General features: G+C 31.8%; 1 protein-coding gene across 1 annotated transcript; it reads right to left on the reverse strand.

Moving 5' to 3' along the window:
* Positions 1-471: 471 nt before the first annotated feature.
* LOC139512034 (ankyrin repeat domain-containing protein 12-like) lies at positions 472-25,210 on the reverse strand. The gene is made up of 3 exons (XM_071299345.1): positions 24,962-25,210; positions 4,140-4,292; positions 472-2,687 (listed from the first exon to the last, which is right to left on the reverse strand). The coding sequence occupies exons 1-3, from the start codon at positions 25,170-25,172 to the stop codon at positions 904-906; spliced, it is 2,148 nt and encodes a 715-aa protein (XP_071155446.1). The 5' UTR covers positions 25,173-25,210; the 3' UTR covers positions 472-903.

Raw genomic sequence — 25,210 nt, forward strand, 5'->3', positions numbered from 1 at the left:
AACTGCCATTTTTCTGCCCTTTTCGCGAATATTGAGGTCTTTACAGCAACAGAGCATGAATAATATCAACGGAAGTTGAAAAATCTATTGATGTTAACAAAAACATAGGTTTTAAACTTTAAGAATAATGTATTATAATTAATGGCAAGTCACTTTTAATTTGAACGAAATTAGGGGGCCGTTCTCTAATGCTTATCGTACCTTGTCCTTTGACCTGGACCTTTAATTTTTATCATTTTTTCTTCATATTTTACTTTGTCATTTAAAAATATCGAGTATCGATATCGTATCATAGTCGCGTTAACATTACTCAATAACATTTAAAAAAAATACACGTAAGAGAAGCTTACCATCAAAATTATCATTTATAATTATCTGATATAACAACTATACGATTTGTGTAGTCGAATAAAGATATAAATAAATAAAATAAATATTTATTTTATTATAGTGTCACATATTGATTGACAAATATTTACATATCACAGTATTCAATAAAACAATCAATACCAAGTCATAATTTTGACTTATGAGACACTTAACACATGCTATGTACATTATATATATTTTAAGTTTGTTGATTTTTAAACAGTGCAAGAAAATTGTTTCAGGTTAAAAGGTTTTTTTTTTGCATTTGTACTAATGAGTTTTGTAGTGTTTACTCATAAAAAACAAAATTTGTTTATCCTCTTTTCGCTTGATAAATGCATTGAATATATATCTATATATTTTTTACTTGTTGTCCATTCTAATGTTTAGTCAAGACATTAAACAAATCAAATTGATATATATCAGGGATAAAAAAAAATCTTATTCTAACTGTTGTGCATTATTTACATAGATAAAATATAATATAGGAATATAAGATCATCTATTTTTTTCTGATATATATATTGCAAGTCTTTATAACTTTGTTTCGTCGTTTTCCTCATTTATTGGGATTTTCAGTATTTGTTCTACCAATGCGTATGTTTCATCTTGCTGTATCTGAGCTGAATGATCACAACCACCGTTGTCCAAATCTGTGTCAACCTTGTCATATGAAAGATTGGTACCGACATAGGGTTTAGTATGCTTCCTTTTACTTGAATGGCGTTTCTTCGTTTTTTTGTCGGTTTTTTGGTTGTAGGTGATTTTGTTTCCTTCATCGTCATACAGTTGATCATAGGTTGTTGTGCTGTCTGCATCATTTTTGTCGTACTTCTCTTTTTCAAAGGTCTGTTCTACAGATTTTTCGACATGCCGATTTTCGCTTTGGTCTATGCGCTTACTAGAGCGATCTACTGTCTGGTCAGAATAATTTGTATTTTCTTTTGGTAGTCCTGTACTTACTTCAACGACTTTATTATATACATCATCCCCTTTTGCGGTTGCTTCGTTCGATTTGTCTTCTTTTGTTGTATTTACATCTTTGAGAGACATTGGACTTTCTCCTTCCCTACGTTTTTTTCCACTGCGATGTTTCTTGCTCTTACTAGATTTTTTTCGAGATTTCTGTGGTTTGTCATCATACTCCCCACTTTCTCGATGTACATCTTTCTTTCCCGTGTATGGAGAACGTGCACCATATCTTTCTCTGTAAATTTCATCGTCTGACTTTGCATAAGCCTCATTGTCATGTTCTTGTTTATAACGTCTGCTCAAACGTGTAGATGCTGATTTCTTATTAGCCTTGTAATATGTGTCGTCATCATTTTCAGCTTCAGATGGTAATAGTACTTCATCTTCTCTTGGTAGTGCACTTGATGACCCTAAAGGATTGGGTTCTTTATAGTCACTTGACTCTCTGTCTGGACCAATGATATGTATAGTGGGTAATCCTTCATGTGCGATATCTGTAACGTTTTTTCCGTCAACAATTCGTGAAGTAACTTTATGTTTTGTTTTAATTTTCCTTTTACCGAATGCTTCACGACTTGGAGGACGATCTTCATCGCTTCCCTTATTTGACCTAGAACCTTTTGTGAGCAAATAAATTTCAAGGTCACTATCATCAATCTGGCCACTCTCTAAACTATAACAACTAGATTGTCTGGATACATCACTTTCATAACCGGAATGAGTTTGTAAGTTTCTGCGTAAAATGTCTTTAAGAGGAGGATCTGAACTGACAATTTTCGGAGGTGGATGAACAAAGTTTTCTTCATTGTAATCATAGTCATATATCGTTTTAAAGCTATACTCAGAAGACGGTGGAACAACCATTGGTTGTTTTAAAGTTTTCATTGGCTTTAATTTATAAGTATCATCATCGCTGTCATCAGTTGTTATTGGTCTTGGTGGAAGGAGTTCTAAGGTTGTTACGCCATATAAGACAGCAAATTTACCTTTTAATCCAAGTGGTTCTGGTAACTGGCTTTGCTGTTTTGACATTTGATCATTGAAGCCATCTATTAATTTCTGTCTTTGATAGACAGTGAGGGCAGTAGGACAGGGATTATTAAAGCCATCTAATAATTTCTGTCTTTGATAGACAGTGAGAGCAGTAGGACAGGGAGCTGTATTTGTTGTCGAAACTTTTTCGTCTTTTTGTTTGATAGTATGACAACCATCAACAATATAACATGGACAGGCTAAAGTTACACAACCAAGACTTATAACTGCAATATACCATCCATAAGTTATAGTTTCTGTTTCTTTGTCATGATAGTTGTGGAATACAACAACAGCGACTACCAAGCAAATCGCTGTAAACAAAAATATGAAAATTGTAATAAAATAGCTTGGAATTAATAAACAATAATTAAACACATTCTCACACACACACCTGGTGATCGGAATAATTCTATGTTATTTTTTAAAAAACAAAGTTAAATTTTGTTTGGCATTCTATCTCAAAAAGTATATACTTATAATCTACTTTTTACACACACATCAATTTATTCACATTTCCCGGATGCAACATTTCAATAACACGGCGCTTTCGACAACATTTTAATTGTATAGTACGTACTAGACATTATATTTTTAATGGCATTACCATGAGGATTGCGAATCAAGGAAATAATTCTCTTTTGAATTTACAAAGCAAACTACGATTAAGATTTTATCTTTTGTTTTGGGTTGGAATGTCGAGAACTACCAGTTGATCTATATTAGATCAAGTTGGGATTATATTGTCCAATTTTTTTTTATTTTGTCGAACGTGATTGATATTGTACTGCTACTATGTTGATATTAATCATATAAATATTGCTATTAAATAATTACGTCAATAAAAAAAATAAAGACTTAATTATCACATGTCGATATATAAGTCTTTTTCTATATGAATAAACCTTAAATCGTCATAAAAAAAATTATCAAAGCAAACTAAGTAAGGATTATTGGTAGCATACGCCAAAATATCCATTAATCGAAGAAGATTAACAATGTACCACCATAATTGTTTTTACCTATCATGCATTGCCAAACTGATATGTTTCAAAACTTTGTGCAAAATTTATCTTTGTTTCAAATATAGAACTTCTCAGCATGGGTTAAGTTTTTTTCCCTTTCCAATGCTGCAGTATACATTTCAAATAACATCCCATTGCATACACTGTAATAAACTAAGGATTTTCTTATCCCAGGAATATATTAGTACCTTAGCCGTATTTGGCATAACTTTTTGGAATTTTGGGTCCTCAATGCTCTTCCACTTTGTACTTGTTTGGCTTAATAATTATTTTGATCTTAGCGTCACTGATGAGTCTTGAGAAGACGAAATATGCGTCTGGCGGCGTATGAAATTATAATCCTGGTACCTTTGATAACTATATACAGTACTACAAGTTAACAAATAGAAAGATGATAAGCTCTATTTCCCTGTTTATAGATATAGGAAGATGTGGTGTGAGTGCCAATGAGACAACTCGCAATCCAAATAACAATTTTACAAAAAGGTAAACCAATATATGCTTTAGTTACCATGTCATCTCAAACTTTCAAAATATTTTATAGAAACAACAAATATAAAAGGAATGGTGCTTTGAATCAACCCACAGTATAATGTTTATGATTTATAAATATTCAATAAAATGCAGGATGTATTTCCTACAACTGTCAAATTCAAAGGAATATTTTTAATTTTGATAATTTTTCGTATGAAACCGGATGTGACGTACCATGATTCGGTGATATTAAATCTTTTACATTACCTGTTAGAAAATCAAATGATGCAGCAGCAAACTTGATTCCTCTTATTTTTTTCAGGTCACGTGTCCAGAAGAATGTCAAAGAGGCCAAGACAACACAAATGAAGTAGAAAGAAAACCCGATGCTCATAAACACTTGCGGAATCTTGTAACTCCCTGAAATGTATAAAAATATATGATCATGTTCTTCATTACATACAATCTTTGTGTTTTAGCACCGAATACAAAGTTTGTTGTAGATGTCTTCATTTTGATCTAGTTTTCAATAACACTTGTTTCCAGTTTCCTTACAGTTACATGTTTATGAATGTGTCTATCTTAGATTATTCTCGATTTTTCAAGTCGTAAATCTTTTGCCTGGTATTTATAACATTATAAAACATAATGTTTACAAATAATGTTATTACTTAATCTTTGATTTTTTTCTATCGCATTCAACAGAACGCCTGTACCAGGTCAGGAATATGACAGTTGTCTATTCGTTTGGTCTGTTTTATCATTTGATTTTGCCATTTGATTCGGGACTTCCATTTTGAATGTAGTTCTGTATTTTTGTGTTTTTACTTTTTTATGCAACTGAATAAACATTTTTCTGATTATCATAATCAAACTAAGAATCTAACGTATTTTTCTCAACACTTTCAGACAGTACATATATGCTATTATTGTTAATAGATTAACAGTCCAAAAATGATTGTGTATAGTGTATATTTATAATTTGCCACTAAGCATAATCTTGCAAACAGGCTACACTACTTTCTTTAGTCAATTTATTTTGTATGTGTTTAAATGATATATGAATTAAACATGCTATGACTATTGTCATCGAACATTGCTAGTTAGCCGGTCGTGTGTCAATTGAACAGGTCCAAATTGTCGACCGACCAAAGGGAGATAACTAGAATAATATCTCGTTCAAGATACGGCTGATCAAAAACGGAAAATTGTTTTTGATGGATATTTTCAAAAGTATACCTGTATGCAGAGTTAAATGTGTAATTTTGAAATACAGCATGGAAATCATGATTAATCTTCCGCATGAGGGCATCTGTCAAACTTCATGATATAAACAGTGAACAGAAAATATAACTGAATATTGGTATTACTAGAGAGATTGCAAATTATCACATTTAGATATTTTTCAATTAAACAGATACATTGTTTTTAAAATTATATAAAATAACACACATGTTGCTGCAAACGAAATATAAATAACTATAGTCAAAACAAATCCTGAAATAGTTATCAAAGGTACCAGGATTATAGTTTAGAACGCCATACGAGCGTTTCGTCTACATAAGACTCATCAGTGACGCTCAGATCAAAAAGTAAAGTGAGGAGTTTGGGACAGTAATTTATAAGACAAACATTATGATCCCAAGCTGAGGTGAAAACTTTCCAACAGTAAAGGGGTATCCATTTTTCAACATTTTCACCAATTGAATGTTTTCCTGTATTGTGTCGTACTTTTATAGAAATAAGTGTTAGGGTTAGGTTTAGGGATAGAGTTATTTTCTTTTTCAATTGATGGTTTAATTTTTAAATGTTGCAATAATGTGTATTTTTATTACATGCGTAATTGTTGCAATACGTATACTTAATGCTTCAATGTTTATTCATAAGCAAGAAATGTACAAGAAATATGATTGCCCTACTGAAGATTCAACTTAAATAATCTGTGTCATATTTGAAATTTGCTTATCATAAAGTTATGGAGTAATAGTCTTCATATATATATATATTATATAGGTGTAATCCCCCATTTTCAAAATAAGAAAATTCCTGTACCAAGTCAGGATTATGACAGTTGTTGTCAATTCGTTTGATGTGTTTGAGCTTTTGATTTTGAGTTTGATTTTTTCCATTTTGAATTTTCCTCTGAGTTTGGTATTTTCGGTATTTTACTTTTCATATAACAGTAGAACAGTGTAGGCATAACATCACCTACATTTGAAGCAATCTTTTTATTCGCTCAGACGTATCGCAAAGATTTCAAACAATACCGACCATATATTTGTTTATCCTGCAATTGGTTGTTCTATAAAACTTATACAGCACTACAGATATCGCTATGCTGTATCTGTATACTATACAGATATCGGTTTAAAGCTCCGCCCACTGCCGGACTGAGTATTATATAAACCTGCGTGACATCGGAATGTGTATTGCAGTTGCATTCCAACGACATATCAATTGCGATAACTTTTATACGTTCTGTTTGTTTTCAAACATTTCTTTAGAGCAATAAGAATCACACCAATTTACTGATAACATACACACATGAACAGCAGTCTTTTCTACGATGACAACTATCTTTTTCAAAACTTGAATGTGTATGATTGTGTAACAAAAACAGCCATGTCAATTTCAGCATGCATGTTTAGTGAATGTCGAGTCTGAAGCGTAGGACAATTCGTACACTCCTGTTTCAAATTGGACAATGTTTTGTTATTTGATTTTACTGTTGAAAATAGTAATAGATAATTATTCACCTTGAGCGATGTATTATTGTTGACCATTCGAGATTCTTTTTTTGCAAACCCGTCTTCAGCAGAATGTGTGATTACTGTATCGTATTACTACACGGGCCTCATGGTCAAATCGCATGTACACCTTGTTTCCTAACCTCGTACAAAAGCAGCTGATATTTAAAGACACTTAACAGTTTTTGTCTTTATCCTGCAACTAATTCTGTAAATTATTTGTGCTTTGAAAGACGCAAAAACACTTTCATTTGTTTTCGATTTGAAATTCCCTGAGACCCGAATGGTCAACAATAATACATCGATCGATGTTAATAATTATCTATTTTAACCTAACAATTAATTTCAACAGTAAAAACAAATAACAAAACATTATCCATTTTGAAACAGGAGTGTACGAGTTGTCCTACGCTTCAAATTCTTTATCTTTATTCTCAATAAACCATATTACATAGGTATAGAGAAGACAATGAATTATGTACAATATTTACAACAAGACAGAACAAACAAAATAGTTGCTAATACAATATATGAAGTCCATTTCAGCCAGGAGCACATACACCTGTGTTAATAATCTTTATGAATTTACATAGTTTAATCAATTCTGATTTGTTTTTTGAAGACATAATCTGATTGTATTTGACAATATTTTCATTTTTTAAATAATAATTTGACATACAATGTTTCCTGTTTTCTTCAAAGTATTTACATTCTAATATATAATGCATTTCATCACCAATATCATTTTTATTAAATAGAAGACAAATTCTATGGTTTCTAACTATATTGTTCCATCTACCCTGTTCAATATAGTCCAGTCGATTAGTGCAGATTTTTGACAAAATTGCTCAGATTGTGGTAAAAGCATGAAATTTGGAATAGTAGTAGTATATGTCATGGACAACATTTGAAGCTATGAACCCACTCTATAAGTCGAAATTTGTGGACGAGGCGGCCATTTTAAAATGGCGGCTGTTTGATCTCTGTAGATTAATAAAAAAAATTCATGAAAATGATATTAGAGAAGATATTGACATGAAACCTGGTTAATAGAACAACAGTGCTGATTTTAATTGTCTTGTTGAACAAAAGTTTTGGAAATATTACCCATATTGATTGGCGGCCATCTTGAAAAATCTAGATTTTTTAGCCAAAATATGAAGTCATTTTTAGATAAAAATAATAAAAAAAACAAGCATTGTCGAAGATATACAAATGTATTTGTTTGAGCTATATAAACAGGAAAAAAGTGAGCATACCCCCCTCTCTGAGTTATTCTTCTGTTTCGTATTGGGTATAACAGCATTAAAACGCGGACCACGATGAGGATCATAAAATGAACTTTTACTCTAAAAGCAATATTCGTTTCACCGCTTTTTCAACATACAATATAATAACAGGAGAATTTTATTTAACAAGTACAAATAAAGCAAGAAAATATGTGTATACCTGTCGTTTATAATAATTGTCTGATTATAGGATAATTCGTTTTGTCGATATTGTTCATTTAAACCAACTTTCAAAACCCTTAATTGCAGACATAATGATTTTCATATCATGCAAGTAATGTTAAAAGAACATCAATTACTCAAATATTTCAATTGACGTTTAAAATATCTACCAATAAATGAAATGTTCATGTTTTGCCAAACCACACTCTGTCTAACAAATTCGATCACATCGTCATCCACATTTACATATCGTAGTACTACTTAATACTGCCTTTACACATTTGCATTTCCTTAGTAACCGTGTTCACTTTGACTTATACCATGTATAAGTTGAGCGCTTACTGCGGGAAGTTCTAATATACCCTTATGGTATATTCATCACCGATGACAAAGCCTGTCATCTGAGAACTTCATATATATTGATTTTTTGGGGGGAGTAGCCATCTTGAATGATGGCCATTTTGAAAACATCATTTTCCAATATATCATTATTCGCTCATATTATTAATTCACTGTTTGCATTCATACATTTTTTAATAATCTATATTTGATATTCACAAAGAAGTCAGATAAGGCATCCATATGTTTACAAAATAAAGATATCAGTATCAGAATTTCTGTTACTCTAATACATGTTCGCCTAAATAAGTTTTTAAAACAGAAATTACGTATATATGATATAATTTATGAACGAAAGTTTTTGTTGGAAAAGATCAAAATTGTATATTTCGAAAACCCCGAGGCTAGATATCAGAAGAACATTATGGGCGATCAGACTGAGAGAATGTGTGAAATGGCAAGAGAGGACATGTGAGGGTTTGCAATGCCAAGCAGATACAAACGGAACAGACATAGACATTTGAGCTGGCAATCACTCTTTTGGTGCAAACATATTAAGATGTTGGGTTTTGAAATGCTTTTCCTTTCGCTCAATTCGAAACAGTTGAATGAGGGCAATGGAACTGCAGAAGCACTCCATAATCACTCGGCATAACGGCACAAATCATGCCAAACAAATGTTTAGTTCTCAGAATATTTCATCAATAAAAGGGAAAACATACTAGATAAGTTGCCAATTGAAAGAAAACAATTAGTAACCAGACACTGTAAGGTGATACTGGATCAACAAAATCAATGACTGCAGTGCATTTTTTCTGTGGTGATATCAGAAGATCTCCATGATACATCGTCATTTTCAAATCGACAAAAATAGGGCATGACTGTGCACCTGGACTACAAGACATATTCCTCATAGCTAAAGTAAGATCTGAAGATGTCAACTCAATAATATTCTGCTTGATGATTGATCAAACTTGACAACATGGCAAACCAGAGAGTACAAGACACAGAAAGAAAGCCAGGAATATTTTATCCTTGGAGCTGTTCTTTCCAAAATAATAAAATACATTGATGGCACACGGTCTGAAAGAGGTATATACTAGTAACTACTCTCCAAGCTTGCAGATCACGCTAAATTGTACAGTTAACGCCTGGAAGAAAGAACTGATACAACGCTGTTAACAAAATTGGAATGTAGCTGCCATAGCAAGCTTAAGCATATAAGCAATATAAATTAGTTTTCTTGATTTTCAACAGAGTTATCCGTGACGATACTAAAATTAGCTTTACAGGGACACTCGGTAAACGCTGTTGACACGATCCAGTTCAACAGACATAAGATTCCTCAGTAAGAATGATACATGATAGCTAAACACCGTGACACAGTCTAGTTATATCGTTTAGTGGCAGACAAACTTATCATTTCTCAGCTATAATAAATCATTTGTGCAACTCGTAGTCGAAAGGATACAACTGCAACTTATCAGTCCTCAGATAGAGAGAAAGATGTCTCAACGATTGTGGAAGTAATTCATTTTGAAAGCCTACATTGAATGTCCCTGTAAACCTTTTTATAGTGGCAAGCCTAACTCTTCAAACTATTCTAGTTACTTAGACTATGAAGAGGTCTTCACCATTTCGACTAAAAGACATGGCCTGCTTCAGAACTTCCCCAACATATTCGTTGATAATCCAGAAAAAGACGCAACCATTCATGTGTGCTTGCATATCATCTATGGCAGCTAGTTTTCAATTTTTAGAAGTGTTGTATTAATCATTTCTTTCATGACAACTCATATTTACTAAGAAAATTTACAGTACAATTTACAGACATCATCAATTTCAAATATTAAAACCATTCCAAACTGGAGTCGTCACTGTTTTCTATCATTTTGTCGAGGCTCATTCCATGGATTACAGGTTCTTGACTTTCTTTCTGTGTCTCGAATTCTGTCTAATTGTCTTATCGTGCAGTTTCAACAATTATTTAGTATGTTAATATCTGCTCCTGAAATATAAAACTCCAGCACTGAGTCTGGCGAAAAGAACAATGGTTAGTAGTTCAAGTGACAGTAACGAACACTTTTGTCGATCATAATTGTCGATGCTGCATAATGAATGAAAGTCAGATACCTCATCAGAAATAAAGAAAAAAAGAAAAACAAAATACCCTGCAGTTATTGTTCTTGTTGATTCATCACAACTGAGATTGGTTATTTTACTGTTTTTTTTCAATCCATGACTCATCTCAATATAGACTTTTTTCGTTTTCCTGACAAAAGATATTTTGATATTAAGATTTGCCTTGAAAGGATTAATATCTTTTGCCTTGTTACTCTCCCATAACATGGCCTTCATCAACTTAAAACAGTTGTATGCTTACAACAAATTACTGATTACAAGCTCAAATGACTATGTCTGCTCTTTTTGTATTTGACTGCCATTGTCAATCCTCACGTGTCCTCTCTTCGCGTTAAGGAATTCTTTCAAGTCTACTTTTTTATTATTTTTTTCAGCTGCATTGATTTTAATAGCAGTTTTCCTTTTCAACATACAGTGGTCATAACTCATATTGTATATACACATTTTTTGGTGGTAAAAAAGTAACTAAGCCCTATATGCTTAACTGCAATTAAAAGAATTTACGTATTTCTTTACATACATTTATTTGTAAAACTATGTCCATGGATTTATGAGTTTTGAACAGCGGTATACTACTGTTCCCTTTATTTATATACGCATGGCTTATTTGAGCACTTGGTGAATATATCCTATATTAACAGTAAAAAATAAAATTGTTTGCAAAACTAGTTGTAATTGCAAATAAAACTTAGTATTAATTCAAAAAACAATTTAGGATAGAGAATAATGATATATTGGAAATTTACGTTTCCAAAATGGCCACCATTCAAGATGGCCACTAAATACTTCAATAGTCCTCAGTTGATATTCTTTCTCATAAGAAATACGAAAGTTATGTTAAGAAACATATTTTTCATATTTTTTCGAATTATTTTTATTATTTGTTTGGACATGATTTCAAAATGGCCGCCCAGAGCCGCCATTTTGATTTTCGGAATTGGGTCCATAGCTAAAAATGTTAGTTATTACCTCAACTAACACTCTGCAAAGTTTGATGCTTTTACCACAATCTGAGCAATTGTTTCACAATTCGACTGGACTAACAGGGAGCTTGTGATTTGTGGTCCTTAATCTACACAAATCAATAGACAATTTGTTCCCATGAATTTCAAAATAACCTTCTTTTCCAAAACAATCTTTAAAAAGTCTGTAATTTAATGCTTTTGGCGAGTTTTCAAGTAAAGAATGCCAGACTTGTTCATACTGATCTTTAAGTCTAAGTTTGACGAATGAACCTAACCACTTACAATTTATAAAAGATTGCGTTTCCCATACATTTGGGATACCACATTCGTTCAGAATAGTCTTTATTCTGTTTAACCATGAAAAATTCACATTGTCATTAATAGACATGTGATAACACAATTTACATAAAATATATGATAGTTTTGTCTTTTTACCAGAGTTTAATTTCCCCCAAAATGAAATCAATCTAATTTTTATGTCCAAGTCTATAGGATATCTCCCAAGCTCCCCATAAATCATATAAGAGGGTGTAGATGTATTCAGACTTAATAACAATTTACAAAATTTTAGATGAACCCTTTCATTCATGTCGTTATTGCCAATACCCCATACTTCACAACCATACAGTAGTATTGGCTTTACTATTTTATCAAATAAATCCAGCTGACTACATATAGAAAGATTATGTAGTCGACCTAGTCTTAACACTTCGTACAGAGCCTTGGTAGCTTTTTCTACATTAAACTGTTTTGTTTTATTAATGTTGCCTGTTCTTGTTAGAACTATTCCTAAGTAGTTAAATTCATCAACAATATCCAGTTTTTTGCCATTAAATAAAAATTGAAAATCACATGATGGTCGTCTCCTTTTAGCTTCCATACATCTGTGTAATCTTGGAAACAATCTAAAAGTTTTTGGAGTTCAGTTTCTGATTCGGCCATCAAAACAGTATCATCAGCGTACAAAATGATAAAAAGTTTTAAAAAAATGTCAAGTTTTTCCTCAAGCTCTTTTGACACTGATTTTAGGCCCTCCTGGTTACAATTTTGCAAAAAAGAATCAAGATCATTTAAAAATAAAGAAAAAAGAAAAGGCGATAAATTTTCGCCTTGTCTAACACCGTTACTACATGGGAAGAAATCAGATAAGGCATTGTTATATGAAATACATGACTTTGTACCTTGATACATATTTACAATTACATTATACATACATCCATTCATATTGTTTAAAAGCATTTTGAAGCACAGTGCATCTCGCCATATCGTGTCAAAAGCCTTTTCGAAATCGACGAATGCACAAAATAGTTTAAAATTTCAAACAATGTATGAATCACAAATAAATTATCGGTTGTTGAATAACCCTTTCTAAAACCACATTGATTTTCGTTTAAAATCATGAATTCTTCAGAGAAAAGATTTAGTCTCTCGCATAAAATTGCGGTGAAAAGTTTCCCCATACAACTCAAAATGGTAATTGGTCTAAAATTTTTGGGGTCCAACTTGTTACCTTTATTTTTATAAACAGGCTTAATGTAACCAAGTAGCCAACTGTCAGGTATAATACCAGTGCGAAATATAATGTTAAATAATTTTTCGTAAAATTCAATGAATAAACTAGCTGTAGACTTGATATATTCATTTATAATAGGATCATCACCAAGTGCTTTATCATTTTTCAGGTTTTTGATCCCCTTAAGAATTTCGTCTTGTAGAAATTCTTCTGTTTAGACATCATTCCGATTTAGAGTTAGAATATTTGTATTTTCTTCAATTTCTTGGGCGGCGTTCAGATTTTTGAAAAATCGAATAATTTGTTGATAGGGATGTCAGGTTGGGCTCTCTATTTTCTACTGTTAAGTAATTTCCAATACTCTTTTGAGTTATTGGATCTCAATGTGTGTATTTTTTTCGCAATTTTTTTTCTATGAGCAATTATTGCTTTATCTAAAGTTTTTTTGTATTGTTTCTCCGAAGATTTCATAATTTGACGATTTTCTTCAGAACTAATGTTCTTAAATTTTCTTTTGAGTTTACGATAATTTTGGCGAGCAAATTTACAATCATAATCAAACTATTCTTTATCCAATTTTACAGGTTTGTTATTATATTTCTTTAACCCGCTAGTTTTGGTTACCCCAAATGTTGCCCTAGCAGAATTCAAAAATAAGTCACACATGTTATTTACAATCAGGTTCATTTCATTTTTGTCCATATTTGACAATTAGTAAACATGCATGCTGAAATTGACATGGTTGTTTTTGTTACACATTTTATTACAGGCGTAATTGTTGCAATAAGTATACTTAATGCTTCAATGTTTATTCATAAGCTAGAAACGTACAAGAAATATGATTGCCCTACTGAAGATTCAACTTAAATAAATCTGTATACAGAAACAGCATAGCGATATCTATAGGGCTGTATCTATATAGTAGAACACCAAATTGCAGAATAAATTTAAATATCAGCAGGCTCATGCATTTAAATAGTGTAGTATATTTGTTGTTCTGATTCTATTTTGTTTGATGTTTTGAATTGTTATATATAGTTCAAGTTTTAAACGTAATGTATTTATTAACTATCGATAGCACATGCGTTTGTTGTTATATTGGAAACATGTGTTTATGTTTACAATAATATTTAAATTATTTTAGCATAACAATAAGTCACCTTAATAAAGTTAAGAGTTTAAAGTTCTTTGTATGATAGCACGGACTGGTCAGTCGCGGTAAAAGTTAACATTGAAAATACATTTTCATAGCTTGACCATTCGAAGCTCAGTCTTAGTGCAGTGAAGTTTCCCCCCCCCCCTCCCACCCTCTCCCCCGTGTGTACATGTTTTGTATAAGCTTATAATATTGTAAATGCATTATGCTTTTTCTGCAGATGTTAAAAAGAACATTACGAAATTATGGTTTTGTGATATGAAAGATTCTATTTCATGTTTTCTCATTGTAGATATGTTTGTTAGACATGTATGCTGCAGCGGTCTTAGTGTGCTGGCAAAGTGATTGAGGACAGTTGAATAAATTATAATAAAACTTTGCTGCACTCGTCTAGGCGAGCTGTTTCCCATAGATATGTGTTTGAGTTTTTGTTCATAAATACTTTATTTGCGTTTGAGGGCACGAATAAGAAAATAAGTAATAATACTCGTTAATTTTATAGCCGTAATTATTGCAGTTGATATACTTATGCCTCAGTGTTTTTGCACAAGGAAGAATTATACAAGAAATACGATTGCCCTACTGAAGATTCAACTTCAATAAAAACTGTGTCATGTTTTGAATTTGCTCATTATAAGAGAAGTTTGAAAACCTTTCTTTTATGTGACAGGATAGCACGGTCGACATTACTTTCTTTCTTAAGTAATGATATTTTATTAATTTACCTATTACGCATTACTACGACTTCAAATAAAACAAGCCATTACATTAATATATAATAAGCATTATAAACATAAAGAATTCAATGTCAACAGGGTTATGAACTTTACTTTAATATATTGTGTAGTATATTTTTTGTTGTTGTATTTTTTTTCTTTTTTTCATCGATTTTCAAAAAGGATTTCTTATGTTCTTTTTATTTTGGTATACAATCATTTCTGAAACTTTTATTTTTCTATTGATCGCGGTTGAGTGATATTTTTGTTGTCAGGATGGAATGGTAAATCTTAAAAAAGGTTGTTAAATTATTATTTTTAGAAACGGGATAGTTATAACTTGACATTTTATATAAACACATGAACAAGTCTTTTGGTATTCCATGTTATGGTTTTGGTTCATATAAAAACATGAACAGATCTTGTTGTATTCTGTGTAATGATGTTGGTTCATATAAACACATGAACATGTCTTCTGGCATTCTTTGTTATGGTGTTGACTCATACATACACATGAACATGCCTTCTTGCATTCTTTGTTATGGTGTTGACTCATACATACACATGAACATGTCTTCTGACACTCTGTGTTATGGTGTTGGCTCATACATACACATGCACATGCCTTCTTGCATTCTTTGTTATGGTGTTGGGTCATACATACACATGAACATGTCTTCTGACACTCTTTGTTATGGTGTTGACTCATATACACATGAACATGTCTTCTGACATTCTGTGTTATGGTGTTGGGTCATACATACACATGAACATGTCTTCTGACATTCTGTGTTATGGTGTTGACTCATACATACACATGAACATGCCTTCTTGCATTCTTTGTTATGGTGTTGGGTCATACAAACACATGAACATGTCTTCTGACATTCTGTGTTATGGTGTTGGGTCATACATAATACACATGAACATGCCTTCTTGCATTCTTTGTTATGGTGTTGGGTCATACATACACATGGACATGTCTTCTGACATTCCGTGTTATGATGTTGGTTCATACAAACACGTGAACATGTCTTCTGACATTCTTTGTTATGGTGTTGGTTCATACAAACACGTGAACATGTCTTCTGACATTCTTTGTTATGGTGTTGGCTCATACAAACACATGAACATGCCTTCTTGCATTCCGTGTTTATGTGTTCCTGTTGACATGATTTGACATGATCAACTAATTTTTATTCATAATTGTATTTAAACTGCATTGGTTTGTTTCGAAATCACTAGTTGAACATTATATCAAATCATTATAATTGAATAAAGGAAAATAAAGAAGGATTGTCGTGTAATAATTCATGATAAAAAATCCATAAACCCACTTTACAAAACCGTAGTCAATATACTGCCTCGTTTATGTTCAAAATAATAAACGAAAACAAATATGTACCACAAAACAACAAACGACAACCACGGAAAAACAGGGCCCTTATTTGGGACATGAACAGTAAGAATGTGGCATTTACTTGGATTTTTCAGCACAGCATGAATTATTCAAAAGCTTAATATCAAAATGTTGTCCAATGTTGTTTATATCATGGACCAGGAAAGTTATTTACTTTACGTTATTTAATAATTTTGACATTGAATATAGTACTGAATTATACCAACAAACAGAAATGAATTCGAATGTATGTTTCACAATATATAAAAACGTTAAAGGAGATTCAGTGGATTTCTGCATTGGCCCTCTTTGTATTGTATTTTTGACATATAGTAATCAGCCAGATTACAGCCCTTTGTTTTATAACTTTCTGTATATGCTGGTGACAGCATCAAACCACGTGATTTGAACTTCCAAAATGTGTTTTTAAAAGTCACGTTCTTCTAATAAATGTGTGATAATATCACTCTTATGGCTGGCTGCCTTTTGTTATAAACTATATTACTTGTCGTGTAATAACTAATATATATTTGTCACCTACAAAATATCATGATCTATTATTGAAGTTGTTTATGGATTTAATTTGACTAAGCATAACGAATAACATTTTCATCGAACTTAAATGGTATTTCACTACTAGGTCGATGTGTCAGTTCAAATTAGATATGTCAAAATCATCATCAAACATTTTAATGTGGGAAATGCATTTACCATGAAAAGAAAACGCAATATAAAATTTTAAATCAAGGGCAATGTATGCAAGTGAATAACATTCAAACATAATAAAAGTGTAAGTATCATAGCAACTAGGTAGTATGCAAGCAATTATAGGCAACCGTATGGCCTTCAACAATAAAAAAGTTAAAAAAAACCTATTAAATCCTGAATCTTGTAATCAATAACAAATTATGATATGACGTTCTTCAAACGCTTCGTGAACAAACCCACGCTCTAAATCTAATAAAATTTGTTTGCACATGCGTATATTGACTTCTTCAGAATAATGAATTTTATCAAATTATCATGCATTTAATACATTTCCCTAACCTGAAAGCACTTTCAAACTCTTAAGAAGGCTCGCGGGTACAAACAATTCTGCCAAAAAAATAAACCTTTATTTTTTCATTACAAATTTTATTTATTACACTATTAGTTATTACTTTGTGATTTAGTACAAAAATCAACCCAAAAAATCGATTCGGTTTGGCCCAGATGACGTTTGATATGTTTATGTCATTGAAAAAGCTCCAAACTATCTCCCTTTGCCAAAAAAAGCCATTTTTTTATGGCATTAAATATTAAAGATCTTTTTTTACCTCATCGGTGACCTTTATTTTTTATTATTGTTTTCAAATAAGCTGTCAGTACATAAACTAAATAATTATAAAATTTAAGCGATTTCTGTAATTAGGTTATTTTTTCATTTCGATATTACCTCTATTTCTTCTATTAGTTCAACAGAAAAAAAGACATTAATAAAAATGTATGCTTCTTCCGGAGGCAGACTGTGAGTTTAAATGAACGGTGACCCCACTTTTTTATTTCATTTTTCTATTAAGTATATTAGGATACAGTTCATTTATAAAAAAATATAGCGAAATCCTATATTAGAAGAAAAAAAATTATACCCGGGAGTCCCCCCTTAAATGGTGCTTATGATGTAACTAATTCATTTATTATGACTGTTATGTGTTGCATTCCGAAATTGACATATTTGACCTAGATACAACAACCGTTCATGCTGGCTGTTCAAACTCCTCCTCCTGAAAAATCACAGTGCATTTTACAAAAAAAAGGGAGGTTCATGGAAGAGCCTACACAAACGCTTTTACACTTACGGAGTACACCACTAATTCATGGTCCCCCATTGCTTTAAATTCCTCCGTTTCAAGCAGACACACCTCTTTTGTTTCAAATAAAGTAGCAATCATTTCAATTCAAAGCAACACTTTATGGTGTCTTGTACCGAAAAAATCAACATACCTTTAATGGCATATAAGACAGAACTGGTTCTCGGAACTTCGGATGTTCCAAAACAGGTACTTCAGATCTGACAAACAGACAAAATGAACCCTCTTTTTAAAATTTGGTGCAGTTTTTTTAATATTCAAAATTAAAAGTCAAAAAGTGTTCTACAATGATCACCAGTCCTTCAGCTTTCATTTGATACAAAAAAAACTAAATATTCTACATATTTCGAAAGTTACACTCATGCGTAGGAACTATTTTGTGTTAAATATGTACTACTTTCTGGTATGTGCTTTCTGGCTGGGCCCGAATTAGTGGTGTTACACCTTATACTTATCCGACATAAAGATTACCTTAATTTTCGTATTCAGAATCGAAATAATTGATGCAACCTATACTTTATTGTAGTTTTAACATTGATAGGCATTATATTCGTGTTATTCTAGTCCTATTCATGATCATATCCAACCACAAATCGCGCCGCTCTCTAGTGCAAATGCAGGAACAACATACATGTACATAGACATGATCATTAAAGTCATTTTCGCATGCGTCGCTATTATTTCCTGATGAATTTGGTATATCAGCTAACAGTTTTGTAATAAAATATGAATTTCGTATGTCTACAAATGATTGTGTGTTTTTTCCAGAAGTTTGTCATAGAAACTGCTTTGTGGGTATTTCTAAAACGTATAAAATTGTCATCTAACGCAAAACGGTTAAACCAGTTAACTGACTGTTGTTCATTAACTTTTTTGTGAACAATCGATTTCTATTGACTTTTTGATGGGAAACTACCAGTATCGATATATTCAGTAAGATATTGAGTTAGTTCATATGTTCTTAGAATGTTAAGAACATCAGAAATGTATCCATAGTGACGGCGGTGAGGTTCTGTGAGGAATGAAAATAGTCGAACCAAAAAAAATCTTTTTTACTTGCTGACATGAATTGTCATTGATATGGTTATATTTATAAATTTACTGTTTACAAATTTTTGAATTATTTGAAATACTAAGGCTTTTCTACCTCAGGCATAGATTACCTTAGCTGTATTTGGCAAAACTTTTAGGAATTTTGGTCCTCAATGCTCTTCAATTTTGTACTTTATTTGGCCTTTTTAAATTTTTTTGGATTCGAGCGTCACTGATGAGTCTTTTGTAGACGAAACGCGCGTCTGGCGTATATATATATATATACTAAATTTAGTCCTGGTATCTATGATGAGTTTATTTTGAAAGCTAATTGTTATCTAACATACACAGTTTTTGAAAAAAGAATAGTTTTCTCTTGTGAATAAAACTCATAATCGGTAGAATTCCAATATACTCTCGCACATATCAGATCTGGAAGAAGTTGTTGAAGCTAAAATGTGTTTGACAATGAAGTGCTGAAAACAATTTAGCGTCGTTATATCACAAATTTGAGGTTACTCCATGTTTCGCAGCCATAACAAACGCTTGGTAAGAGTACAGTTTTGTATAATTTAACTAATACAGACGGATTAGTTGCTCTTGATATTACTCCTTTCAATGCGATATACCCCGAAGTATGTGTTTTTACCTTTTCTACAAGCATTTAGTTTTGAATCGAGAATTAAGTTCAATACCTAAATGGTACCTGAACGGTCCTTTAACGCAGCCGTACGAAAATATGAACAGCAGAAGATGGACCTCGTTGTACAAAATAAGAACTTGAAATCGGTGACTTTGCTTTCGTTCAACAGGTATAATTTCTTAATTATTTTCTCGGAAAGTAATAACTTAATTTTACGGAATCGTTACTATTTGTCCGGAAATTTAAGCTATATATTTCCGGAAACGTAGACTTTTTTCACGGAAATGTTGTTGTTTTTCGGAAAATTAATGCCAATTTCCGGAAAATAAATTGCCGATTGTAATATTTTTGTTGACATTCAAGGAATAGGTAATATTATATAATGGAATTTGATGAAGACACCATCATCACATCAAAAATGCATACTTATCAAAACAATTATACTAATTAAAGAGATAAGGAACATCTAATTCATATTTGTTAAGTTGGATTCTCTCAAAATGAAACTTTGAAAAGTGTTGCATCACAAAGTCCACATCTACGTATTGCCAGGACTTCAATAGCCTCTTTGGACTTTGAATTTGTTTTTCAATTTTTCTATAGTTCTGTGTAATGTAATATCTCCTATATTGATTGGGGCGTATTACGTTTCCGCCTTTTTAGCAGAATTCCAGTTTCACATTTCCGCATTTTCGTGCAGTACTTTTCCAAAATAGATAGATACTACCTTTCCACATGTTTACCTGTATTTCATTTGTAAAAAATGGTAATACTGATACATAAGACTACATCCTAGAAAAGAACGTTGCCGCTGAATCTAGTGCTGAGTTCACACGAATTAGTTTAATTATCATTCGAAACGTTTTACGTCCTAACGTCAATTCTAATTCGAATTGCAATGCGCGTTAAATTTGCTTTACTGTCCTATTACGACGTTAACTTTTAATTCGTATTAAGAAAAACGTAAATCTAATGCGAATTGGTTAATTCGAATTAGCCAATTCGAATAAATTCGAATTAAAACAGAAGGGTGTGTGAACGCGATTAGCGAATTCGATTCGCATTCGATTCGAATTCTATTCGAATTAAATGTACGTGTGAACGAGGCATAAGTTTCCACCGCAAATATGGGCCTTTACCCCCAACACAGGAGCCAAAGGAACCGACAAGTGGTTCATTCTGATTTTAGTTCCAGTTATATGCATGTTACCCAAGTATATATATATATATATATTTATATTTATGGACGTTTTGCAGAAGATCCAAACAACAACTTACATCAAAATTCGGTCTTCATCAGCAATAGCAATAGTTCGTAAAAAAGACCACGAACAAATTGAATTCATATCCGAAATCCGAACAGTTTGTCAAGTATGGTAGAGAAGAGATTATAAGGTTAGACTCCATAAAGTCAGTTGACTACAAGATTTCCTGTTTGACAAATACGTAAACTGTGCTACATGTACTGTTTTATTTGTATAAACAAATCTTTATGCGGAAACGTAATGCCAAAATGCGGAAACGTAAAACTCCGATTGATTGCATAGTCGAATTTCGTTAATTCTTTGTATAAGGTCTTAGATTACTATGTTTATTAATTTTGTTCGATATGTTTAGGATATTTTCTTAGTAATAATACTAGTACACATTTTTTGATTCTAAATAAAAAAAAAAAAAATTTATTTCAAATTTCGCTATTTTTCTTTCTTTTATAAATGAACTTTATCTTATACCTGGTAGAAAAATAAAATAAATCGTGGTCACCGATCATTTACGCTCACAGTCTGCATATGAAAGAAGCATACAGTTTTGTAAATGCGTTTTTTTCCCTCTGTTGAACTAATAGGAGAAAATAAGTAAATTAAATATCCAAATAAAAAAAGGACTTAATTACAGAAATCGCTTAAATTTAACAATTATTTAGTTTATGTTTAGCTTATTTAAAAACAATTATAAAAGTATAGGTCACCGATGAGTAAAAAAAATATTTCAATTCTAATGCCAAAATATAGCATTGTTGTACCAAAGGGAGATAATTTTGAGCTTTTTCAATGATATAAACATTTAAAAAGTCATCTGAGGCCAACCCGAATCGATTTCTTGGGTTAATTTTTGTATCATATCATAAAGTAATAACTTGTAGTGCAATATAGAAAATTTGTTATGAAAAAAAATAATGTTTAATTCTTTGCTGAAATTTTTGTACCCGCGAGCCTCCTTAAGTGACGTTATCACATTTACTTTAATATGTCTGTTGATATATAAAGTTCAAATAAATTATTCAATTGAAATCCTATTAACTATTTAATATTTAAAATTATATGAATTAAATAAATCTCTTATATCCTTTTTTAGTTATTACTAAAATGTCTTTTAAATTAATATTTCTTATATATATTATGTTCCTGAACTTTTCCATTCCATAAATATCTGTGTTTTTTTCAATAAAAAAAAAGTAAAATAATAAATGTTTTCATTTCCTTTATTTCTTTAAATTTCACAATCATTTTAACCCTAAAATCTTCTATTTTTTCAAATCAAAAAGTGATAAAATAAGTTTAATTCCTAATTTAACAGTTTAAAAAATACTCATAAAAACACCTATATAATTGTTAACCATCCATTGTTATTTTGTCGACACTCAACGGTAACATACAAAATATCTTTTCTTCTACACAATGTTTTAATGATATTATCATATGTATTTTTTTTAACATCCTTGTGCTGGAAATTCTGCATTTAACTTGATGACGAACGTGACAAACATAGATATAATATCACTAAGTCTTTTCAAAACAAGTCTTCTTTTTTTCTAATCAAAAACTGATAAAATTTGCAAATCTTATCAACTTTAATTCTTAATTTAACAGTTTAAAAATACTCATAAAAATACCTAGTATATAATTGTTATTATATAACCATCTATTGTAATATTTTTTGTCGGCATTCAAGGAAGAATAGGTAACATACAAAATGTCTTGTATTTTCTTGTCTATAATAGTTATCAACAGTACCAGGATTATAACTTTATACGCCAGACGCGCGTTTCATCTACATAAGACTCATCAGTGACGTTCAGATCAAAATAGTTAAAAAGCCAAATAAATACAAAGTTGAAGAGCATTGAGGATCCAAAATTCCAAAAAGGCGTGCCAAACACGGCTAAAGTTATATACTCCTGGGGTAAGAAAATCCTTAGTTTTTCGAAAAATTCAAAGATTTCTAAGCAGAAAATTTATAAAAATGACCATATAATTGATATTCATGTCAACATCGAAGTGCTGACAACTGGGCTGGTGATACCCTCGGGGATGAAACGTCCACCAGCAGTGGCATCGACCCAGTGGTGTAAATAGTTATCAAAAGTACCAGGATTACAATTTTATACGCCAGACGCGCGTTTCGTCTACATTAGACTCATCAGTGACGCTCAGATCAAAATAGTTAAAAGGCCAAATAAATACAAAGGTGAAGAGCATTGAGGATCCAAAATTCCAAAAGCTATAAAATTTGTAATGAGAAAAAAAATATAACATCTTAGTGATGGAAATTCTCCAATTGATATTTATGACGAACGTTACATACATTTTGTACATAGACGTAATCACTATAAAAAAACAAACATATTACGAATTTACGAACTTGTGTGAAGCCAGCCGGCGTGAATATTCGTGAAGCTAGCCGTCAATAGTATTCATGAAATGAGACCGCGTTCGATTAAGTGTCGTGAAAATTATAGCAATATCAAATATATATTTATATATAAATTCATATAGAGATGTGAATGGTTGCCATTGAGACAACTTTCCACCAGAGACCAACTGAAAAGAAATTTGGAAAATTGCAGGTCGCTAAACTGCCTTCAATAATTAGCAAAACATAAAGCCTATATTCAGATATAAAGGCTCCTAAACGACTCCATGTGATTAACCCTAGTCATATTTGGAGCCCTTTATAGCTTTGCTGCTCTGTGTGAGCCAATGCTCCTTGTTGAAAAACGTACTTTGACCTATAATGGTTTACTTTTACAAATTGTGACTTGGATGGAGAGCTGTCTCATTTGCACTTATCTTATATCTATGTAAATCAATCCAAGAATCCAACAAATGACCAGTAGTCCTTTTCACAAAAAAAAATAAGTGTAAAATCATTCTTAATATAAAAATATTTAGTTGAATTGTTAAGGAATATTTAAGACTTACGATACAATTTACACTTAAGTTGGTTTTTTTTTCAAACAACAATTACAAACCAATACGGCAGACAGCAACCAAGGACATTTGTTATCAATACCAAGCGTCTGGCTGGGGACATACTCAAAAAATAACGGAGGAAAATTATGTGTTCATTGGTGCTCAATCCTTATCCGACATTAGAGTAATGTAATTAGTTATCAAAGGTACCAGGATTAGAATTTAATACGACAGACGCGCGTTTCGTCTACATAAGACTCATCAGTGACGCTCATATCAAAACAGTTAAAAAGCATACCAAATACAAAGTTGAAGAACATTGAGGACCCAAAATTCCAAAAAGCAGTTCCAAATACGGCTTCGGTAATCTACTCCTGGGGGTAAGAACATCCTTAGTTTTTCGAAAAATTCAAAGTTTTGTAAACAGGAAATTTATAAAAATGACCATATAATTGATATTCATGTCAAAACCGAAGTGCTGACTTCTGGGCTGGTGATACTCTCGGGGACGAAACGTCCACCAGCAGTGACATCAACAACAGAACATAAGTACAAACAAAATCATTTGCAAAGGACTTGCCACGTAAGATAAAAAATCAAATAAAAAAATCATACAACTTACAAAAAGATACAACTTGAAGGTTCAAAATACCGATCAGAGAGTTCTTGAAGTCACTGATGGGAGGTAATACCAATCAGAGAGTTCTTACAGTCACTGATGGGAAGTTCAAAGATGAATTACAAAATACAAATCATTGAGTTCTTACAGTCACTGATGGGAAGTTCAAAAATGAATTACAAAATACAAATCAGAGAGTTCTTGCAGTCACTGATGGGAAGTTCAAAGCTGAATTACAAGATACCAATCAGAGAGTTCTTGCAGTCACTGATGGGAAGTTGAAAGCTCAATTTTCAGTAATAAATAAATAAAAAGCATGCTTACCGTATACGTTCAATTTGGAGTCCATAATATTGCTACAAGGAACACTACCGCCATGATTGTAGATGCATGTAAAGAATAATCCTTGATAACCAGAGACGAAATCCGTGTTAAACCTTATCCAATAAGGTAGTATCAAAGACAAGAAACATAGAACAAATCCAGCAATTAATAAAACAAGAACAATAATACGGTACAGCAGATGTTGTTCCATGTCAAGTTGTCCTGTAAAAATAATATAGAGGGTGTTGT

This window comes from Mytilus edulis, chromosome 2 (genome assembly GCF_963676685.1).
Source record: "Mytilus edulis chromosome 2, xbMytEdul2.2, whole genome shotgun sequence".
In the NCBI taxonomy this organism is placed as follows: Eukaryota; Metazoa; Mollusca; class Bivalvia; order Mytilida; family Mytilidae; genus Mytilus; species Mytilus edulis.